The sequence below is a fragment of the Camelina sativa genome, chromosome 18 (assembly GCF_000633955.1).
Source record: "Camelina sativa cultivar DH55 chromosome 18, Cs, whole genome shotgun sequence".
Lineage (NCBI taxonomy): Eukaryota > Viridiplantae > Streptophyta > Magnoliopsida > Brassicales > Brassicaceae > Camelina > Camelina sativa.
The window spans coordinates 12,620,644-12,628,412 of record NC_025702.1 but is presented as its reverse complement, the minus strand read 5'-3'; the positions used below and the strand labels follow the sequence as shown (position 1 = coordinate 12,628,412).

The window sequence follows — 7,769 nt, the reverse complement described above, 5'->3', positions numbered from 1 at the left end:
AAACAAAAGTCAATTATGTAATATAAATCTGTAAGTAATTAGTATACTGAATTAGTTTGTTTTTGTTGAAATGGCTATTTTCCCATTTCCAACAAATTATATACACACATCTTGGGTCCATTTTAATAACCAAATTTTATTAAAAGAAAAACAACTTTTATTTGCATTTTACAACAAAACTATATATACTAAAGTTAACTGATTCTTTATATATAAAACATACAAAACTACAATACAAAATTATTCTGTACATATATTTAAAAAAATCAAAATAATAAAATACTACTATCTGTAAATAAATAAAAACACACACACAATATATTCCTTCTATAAATCACTACTTATTTAATTATATGTTATACTATAATATAAAACAATAAACCTCAAACAAAATACTTTCTAATTTCCATACTAACTAATATATCTATAAAACAAATTACATTTTTTATAAAAAAATGGTCCCGCGGTGTACCACGGGTGAATATCTAGTTTTAATACATTTGCTATGTTTATTTAGTTATGATTTTAAACAATATGGCTTAATAATTACAAATCATATTTATGTTAAATAAAAAATATATCAAAAAGTACATGTGCGAGTTTAGACCTAGTAAATATAAAAGCAAATATACTTATTAGGATTAAGGACGTAAGATGGTACCCTAGGTTGGTAAATGTGGTTACTGATAGATTGGGTAAAAAAATGCTTTATGCATATAATTTGGATTGTGTTGGCCGTTTTCTCTTGTTAACTTTACTTCTTTAAATAATATCTCCTGATTCCCTAATTTCATTTCAGTTTACTTCACACTAGATGAATTTTATCGTCGAATTTGTATAAAGTGCCCATGCAATAGTTATTATTATCAATCAAGCAAAATGAACAACTAGGTCCATTATCTCTTATTTCAAAGATATGATTATAAACCACTTTATAATTCAAAGAGATAAGCGTTTGTTTATTTACAAGATCGTATATAAATATATGCCGGATAGAGAACACTAGTCTCACACTCACCCAACGTGTTACTAACCCACCATAAAGCTAACTAGAAAATGTTTTGAACTTTTTATAATTGAAGTACCTTTTTATCTATATCCATTATTATCGTTTTCTATTATATGTTCCATAATCACAAGCACTCAAACAAATCTGCCTTGTTTATTCGTCATTTCGGAACTTAGTGTGATACAAACAAAATAATCAAAGTTTGTATGAAAATAATTGGATCAACCCCTTTTGGAGCATCATCATAATCATTCATCGTCGCTTGTAGAGGTTAATTAGTGTGCGACATGCTTCAAAAAAATTATGTGATGAATATAAGGTCATATATATAATCCGATAAAATTGCTAAAGAATAAACAAAATTTTTTAAAAGATATATATATGCATGCTTTTGTATTTTGTGATGTATAGTTGCTAATAGGTTGTTGAAGCACATAATTTGTGTGTCTAATTTTATGCGTGTATATAATAATTAAGTATGTGGAAGATATTGTATATATGAAAATCTATTTAATCTCCACACACGTCTAACAAAATGTCATATAAATATTAAATTTCGAAAACTTAAGAAGCGAACTATCACAAAATTATGTTCGCTTCAAAATGTATAATCCACCATCTTTTCAGGTTCGTTTTTAATTCACGAAATTTTCAACAGATTTCCCTAATTCAAGTTTAAAGTCAATTTATTATTAATATTCATCACACCAATATAATTTTTGGAACAAAAACGTTCAAAATTACTAATGTCCCAAACTTGTGATCAGATATAGATTATTATTTTAAAATGAACACCAAAGAAAAACTGTTATATATATATATACACACACATTATAGACGTAACTCTCCTACTTCCAAAACCATTTCCCAACCTTTTCGTTCTTCCGGCCAATCAAATGGGTGATAAACTTCGATTATTCATCGGAATTTTGGGTATACTTTCTTTGGTCTAATAATATATATACTTTCTAACTCTATCATATGCTTTTTCTTTATTTTTGAAATACTATTTTACTTTTAAACTTAGTCTTGGGTCTAACATATATCTCTACAAGAAACATAATTGTATGAGAATCTTTTTATGATTTTTATTCAAAACTAATTTATGGTCACTCCACAGGAAACGGAGCTTCCTTGTTGCTCTACACAGCTCCAATGTAAGTAACTGAAATTTTTTATATAAATCAAATAGCCAATTTAATTTGGGTTAACGAAGAAAGAAGATTATATAACTTTTTTTTTTCTTAATGGACAAGTAGATTAACATTTTCAAGGGTGTTTAAGAAGAAAAGCACAGAGGAATTCTCATGTTTTCCTTACGTTATGACACTCTTCAACTGTTTGATTTATACTTGGTACGGTTTACCGATTGTGAGTCATCTTTGGGAGAATCTTCCTCTCGTCACCATTAATGGAGTCGGCATTCTTCTCGAATCGATCTTCATTTTCATATATTTCTGGTACTCGTCGCCCAAAGAAAAGGTAAACTATTCACTTTTTTAGAATCATATTATGGTACTTTTTTCGTAGGACGTAATTAAAATATGACATTAATGATCCTTATATAAAACAGATTAAGGTTGGTGTTACATTTGTTCCGGTGATCGTTTTGTTCGGCTTAACGGCAGCAATCTCAGCCGTGGTATTTGACGACCACCACCACCGGAAATCATTCGTGGGAAGTGTTGGCCTCGTGGCTTCCATCTCCATGTACGGTTCTCCTCTCATCGTTATGGTAAGCCATATATATATAGATATATACATCGTTAAAATTATGTCACATAGAAAAAATGTTTTTTGATCAAGGAGATAAAAACCATGCAACTATATCTTAGAGATATTTTGTTTTGCAAAAAATATGAATGTTTGTGTGTGTGCACACACGCTAATTAATAAAATCTGAATATTGTGTGTGTGCAGAAGAAAGTGATAGAGACAAAAAGTGTGGAATACATGCCGTTTTACTTGTCCTTCTTCTCATTTCTGACTAGTTCCCTTTGGTTGGCATATGGTTTGCTCAGCCATGATCTCTTTCTTGCGGTTCGTTTTTTTTTCTCTTCCTTAATTTCTATTGAGATCTACAAAGTTGTTGAGATTTGCATGTGCATGCATGATTTTGAAGATATTATATATATATTGAATGAATTTTCTAAACATTTATATATAGTCACCTAATATGGTGGCGACTCCACTGGGGATTCTCCAACTTATCATATACTTCAAGTACAAGAATAAGAAGGAATTAGCACCAACAACAATGGAGATAAGCAAACGGAACGATGATGATGAAGAGAAGAGTAAGACCACGCTTGAGCTTGTAGTTGACGTTGATCGTGATCGTGATGGTGATGCCAATGAGAAAACTTCTAACAATGCATGTTAGCTTTCAACCTCATCGATTTAATAGCTTCGGTGTGAATCCAAAGATTTTATGAAAACATCTCATATGTGCTTTTCATTACGTGATCAAATGTGTTACATTACTACAAGTTATATGGTGGTTTGATCATGTGATGAATAAAGAAAGGGTACGATTGTGCTTTTATGTCCTCTTTATTTTTCTATTTGAAGGTCATATATATACAAACACACGAAAGATCAATGTGTCGACAAAAATGAAAAGATCACCTCCAGATCTCACACTAAAAAATGTACTATATATAATTCATTCATAAATTTTGTCGATTTTATTTCATTATATGCGTATCTATTTTTTATTTTGCCAACGTTTCTAGAATTTTGCACTAGTCATTAATTTTTTTAATCCTAGTCGTAATAATGGGCCAGTTAAAGCGTAAAGCCCATATATATGTATTGGATTGTATTCTTAGCCCAACAACGAAAGACGCTCTTAAAACAAACGGCGTTTAAAGGAACCGCGATTTGGATTCTCTCTCCCCAAAATAATAGTCTCTATCTATCTTCTTCTTTATCTTCTTCCTCAACCCGAAACCCTAATTTCTCTGCAGGTTTTGCTCCAATCTCCAGACGATTTCTCCAGGTAACATTATCTCTCTTCTTTCTTCTCTCGTTTCGGACTCTTTCGTTGTAATCTGTTTGTATTATGTGAACTCCGCTGCTAAAAAACTCAAATCCTATATCTTATTTTGAAATTTCCGGGCCAATTTTGTTGAGATCTGGAGAGTTTGTGATTCTTAGTATCACATATTTGTATCTTAAGCATTGTGCAATTTATAATTTCTGGTTTCTTTGTTTTTTTATTTTACAGGTCCACGATTCGTTTGAGCAATGTCTTCGGTTTCGAGCCAGCCACAGTTTCGTTACACGCAACCTCCTTCTAAGGTTCTTCATTTGAGAAACTTGCCTTGGGAATGTACTGAAGAGGAGTTAATTGAACTGGGGAAGCCTTTTGGTACAGTTGTTAATACCAAGTGTAATGTTGGAGCCAATCGTAATCAAGCTTTCATTGAGTTTGTAAGTGGAAGAGATTATACCAAAGTTGCAATGATCGTTTTGTTGCAAGTTTTTGTTTTTTAATTTGGTTGTTTTGTATTTCAGGAAGATTTGAATCAAGCTATACAAATGATTTCTTACTATGCTTCTTCTTCCGAGCCTGCTCAAGTTCGAGGTAAAACTGTCTACCTCCAGTACTCCAACAGGCAAGAGATAGTGAATAACAAAACGACAGCAGATGTTGTGGGGAATGTTCTTCTGGTGACAATTGAAGGAGACGATGCTCGCATGGTCAGCATTGATGTCTTGCATGTGGTAAGTGTGTCAAACACACCTTTTTTTTGCTTTGGTTTTTCTTGGAAGAAGTAAACGTATTGCTGAAAGATGTTTCGAAGACATTCTGATAATTAGGGTTGTAGGTTGTCGTGCTTTTGGAAACTTACTTTTTGACATGAATGTAAATGGATCAGCAGGGCCATGTCAAGGCAATATCTTCAGTGGCAGCCTAATGCATTAGGAGAAAAAGAGCACATGTGTGTTTGTTTCCTTTCTCCTTTCCCTGACACTGACTCTCTCTTCCCTTCTCTCTCCCTCACACTTCCCTTTTATCAGATATATTCTAGGATTTGTAAGATATGGTCTTACATAGGTGTAGTTAGTATTCTTGTTTGGTAGGACAGGGTGCAGCTCTATCTGCGCTTCTTTTGTGATATAGAACTGTTTTCAAAGTTTACGCGGCTGTGGGGAATTCTATCTAGAGGTTCATCAATCTGCTAACCTTTTGAGACATACCTTGTGTTTACGCGGCTGTGGAAAACATATCTTTTACCTTCCTGAGAGTGTAACCTGGCATCGGAATTGTCACGTACTCACGTCATATTACGTTTGTTTAGTTTGCTGTCCTAAATTTTGTGATGCTGTATGAGTTTGAGACATAGAGTTATCCTAAACTAAATTTGTCTTGTTATGTTGCTTAAGTGCAAAATATTACAGATGCACAGGAGTCTTTATAGTTGAATCTTCTGGCTTTTTTTTGTTTCCATTGTTGATCTAATTGCTGGTTTGCCATGCAGGTATTCTCAGCATTTGGGTTTGTCCATAAGATTACTACTTTCGAGAAGACAGCTGGATACCAGGTATATTACCAAGCCATAAATTTGCTTTTGTATCTTGATGTTAATATTTATTTTACTTATAATGTTTATTGTCTGAATTGCTCTTAGGCACTGGTTCAATTTTCTGATGCGGAAACTGCAACCTCTTCAAAAAATGCCCTCGATGGAAGAAGCATCCCTAGGTGACGGTTGTACTAATTTTTTGAGAGGGTATTTAGTCTAACTGTGAAGGGCTGCATAGCTCTAGATATTGTGCGGAGGTTCTGACAATTTGTCAGCCTTTCAAGCGTATGTAGGTGTTTTAGCATCTAATGGCTAGTTCTGGGGTGATGTATGGCGAGGCATTGATAGATGCAGGAAAACTAAATTTGCATCTAATCTTTTCATGACTCACCTGGGAAAATACCGTAGGCATTGATAGCTACTTAGAATAAGGATAGGCATTGATAGCTACTTAGAATAAGGATAGTCTTTTCATGTGAAATTCCTGGCAATATCGTGTTTATTTTATTACAAATCATACAAGCTTTGCGTTATAATTCTATATGTTTGTTATGTGTGAGGCATACTTTTTACTGACTTCTTTTTTTCTGGGTTTTAGGTATCTACTCCCTGAGCAAGTGGGACAATGCTCTCTCAAAATCACATATTCAGCTCATACAGATCTGACTGTCAAATTTCAGAGTCATCGGAGTAGGTATGTGTATTCAGATTGCTGTTCAAACATGTTTATGTTTTGGTTTACTTGGTGGTTGCGATGCTTCTGTGACCAAATTTACTGAATTGTTTCCAATTTATTTTGCAGGGACTATACTAATATGTACCTTCCCGTTGCTCCATCAGCCATTGATAGTACTGGTCAGGTATGCAATTTGAAAGTAGTCTCTTTATGCATTTTTATGATTGTAAATCTGCTTTTTACTTTTTTGAATCTAGCTATCAAAGTAAAAGATTAATGTTTCATTCCTACTAGGTGATTGTGGGTGTAGACGGTAAGAAGATGGAGCCAGAAAGTAATGTTCTTCTCGCATCCATTGAAAACATGCAGTATGCAGTAACCTTGGACGTTTTACATATGGTAATACTTGCTCTATACTGAATCCTCATTGAATCTTTGGTTCTATATTAATTTAATGTATCCCCTTTTTTTTAACTAACACGTAGGTTTTTGCGGCTTTTGGGGAAGTTCAAAAGATTGCAATGTTTGACAAGAATGGTGGGCTACAGGCATTGATTCAATACCAAGGTAACAAACGTATATAATACATGCTTTGTTTCAGTTGTCATTGATCTCTGTAAGAGCAAATTCTCAAATGACACACTGGCTGTTTGGTTTCTTTCAGATGTTCAAACAGCTATGGTGGCTAAGGAAGCATTGGAAGGACATTGTATTTACGACGGGGGATTTTGTAAGCTCCACATCACTTATTCACGCCACACGGACCTCAGCATAAAGGTGAACAACGATAGAAGCAGAGACTACACAATGCCCAACCCGCCAGTTCCAATGCCTCAACAACCCGGTCAGAATCCATACGCCGGCAATCCACAGCAATACCACGCAGCAGGTGGGAGTCACCACCAACAGCAGCAGCAGCAGCCGCATCCACAAGGCGGATGGGGGCAAGGTTCAATGGGAATGGGTGGTGGTCACAATCCTTACATGGCACCACCGTCATCTGGCCCAATGCATCAAGGTCCACCAGGTGGTCATATGCCTCCACAGCATTACGGTGGTCCGGGTCCAATGCATTAAAGAGATCAATAGTCTCATAAAAGTCGAAGACAAAGATGTTTAATCTCTCTCTCTCTCTCTCTCTCTCTCTTAATTTCTATTCGTAGCTCTTTTTTTTTTCTTTTTGGGTTTGTTTGGAACACTTGTACTTGTGTCCAAAACGATAATTTTATAAAACGGAAACCATTTGAGAAATGTATTAGAAGAAACTTAATCTCTCTCTCTCAGTCTATTTCTCTCTCTCGCACTCACCAATATCATTTTCATTATCAAAAAATCTAATCTCTAGTCTATGAATGAAAGCTCAAAATTGGGTAGAATTATTGGATAAGATTATTAACACAATCAACTCTGAAAATCAATTTTGAAGAGAGTTACAAAAAAAAAAAAAAAAGTTTGAGAAGAGAAAAGATAAAGAGGGGATCTTGTGGCTCCCAAGTCTCCAAAGTCTTCCTCTCTTTTGCTCTAAAGAATAAAAAAAAAAAAAAAAAAAAAA

The 7,769-nt window shown here is 34.1% G+C and overlaps 2 protein-coding genes across 5 annotated transcripts; both read left to right on the top strand.

The window, feature by feature from the left end:
- Window positions 1,573-3,531, top strand: LOC104761330 (bidirectional sugar transporter SWEET3-like). 2 transcript variants are annotated; one of them, XM_010484405.1, is made up of 6 exons: window positions 1,573-1,636; window positions 2,130-2,166; window positions 2,269-2,491; window positions 2,583-2,744; window positions 2,930-3,049; window positions 3,177-3,531. In XM_010484405.1, the coding sequence occupies exons 3-6, from the start codon at window positions 2,333-2,335 to the stop codon at window positions 3,390-3,392; spliced, it is 657 nt and encodes a 218-aa protein (XP_010482707.1). In that variant the 5' UTR covers window positions 1,573-1,636; window positions 2,130-2,166; window positions 2,269-2,332; the 3' UTR covers window positions 3,393-3,531. The 2 variants fall into 2 exon arrangements, with proteins under 2 accessions (XP_010482707.1, XP_010482706.1); XM_010484404.1 differs by lacking the exon at window positions 1,573-1,636 and adding an exon at window positions 1,813-1,942.
- On the top strand, window positions 3,903-7,491 carry LOC104761329 (polypyrimidine tract-binding protein homolog 2). Of its 3 annotated transcripts, XM_010484402.2 has the most exons (10): window positions 3,903-4,010; window positions 4,239-4,444; window positions 4,529-4,738; window positions 5,497-5,559; window positions 5,647-5,720; window positions 6,140-6,235; window positions 6,344-6,401; window positions 6,512-6,616; window positions 6,703-6,784; window positions 6,882-7,472. In XM_010484402.2, the coding sequence occupies exons 2-10, from the start codon at window positions 4,259-4,261 to the stop codon at window positions 7,292-7,294; spliced, it is 1,287 nt and encodes a 428-aa protein (XP_010482704.1). In that variant the 5' UTR covers window positions 3,903-4,010; window positions 4,239-4,258; the 3' UTR covers window positions 7,295-7,472. The 3 variants fall into 3 exon arrangements, with proteins under 3 accessions (XP_010482704.1, XP_019095379.1, XP_010482705.1); XM_019239834.1 differs by lacking the exons at window positions 3,903-4,010; window positions 4,239-4,444 and adding an exon at window positions 4,894-4,960 and having other exon boundaries at window positions 4,646-4,738; window positions 6,882-7,491; XM_010484403.2 differs by lacking the exons at window positions 3,903-4,010; window positions 4,239-4,444 and adding an exon at window positions 4,897-4,960 and having other exon boundaries at window positions 4,646-4,738; window positions 6,882-7,490.

Excerpts from the sequence above, each read along its gene's own strand:
- LOC104761330 (XM_010484404.1), top strand. The coding sequence starts at position 1,906 with ATGGGTGATAAACTTCGATTATTCATCGGAATTTTGG. Across the intron at positions 1,943-2,129 it reads ATTATTCATCGGAATTTTGG|GAAACGGAGCTTCCTTGTTG; the intron begins GTATACTTTCTT and ends GTCACTCCACAG. Across the intron at positions 2,745-2,929 it reads GTTCTCCTCTCATCGTTATG|AAGAAAGTGATAGAGACAAA; the intron begins GTAAGCCATATA and ends GTGTGTGTGCAG.
- LOC104761329 (XM_010484402.2), top strand. The coding sequence starts at position 4,259 with ATGTCTTCGGTTTCGAGCCAGCCACAGTTTCGTTACACGCAACCTCCT. Across the intron at positions 5,560-5,646 it reads AGAAGACAGCTGGATACCAG|GCACTGGTTCAATTTTCTGA; the intron begins GTATATTACCAA and ends AATTGCTCTTAG. Across the intron at positions 6,402-6,511 it reads CCATTGATAGTACTGGTCAG|GTGATTGTGGGTGTAGACGG; the intron begins GTATGCAATTTG and ends CATTCCTACTAG.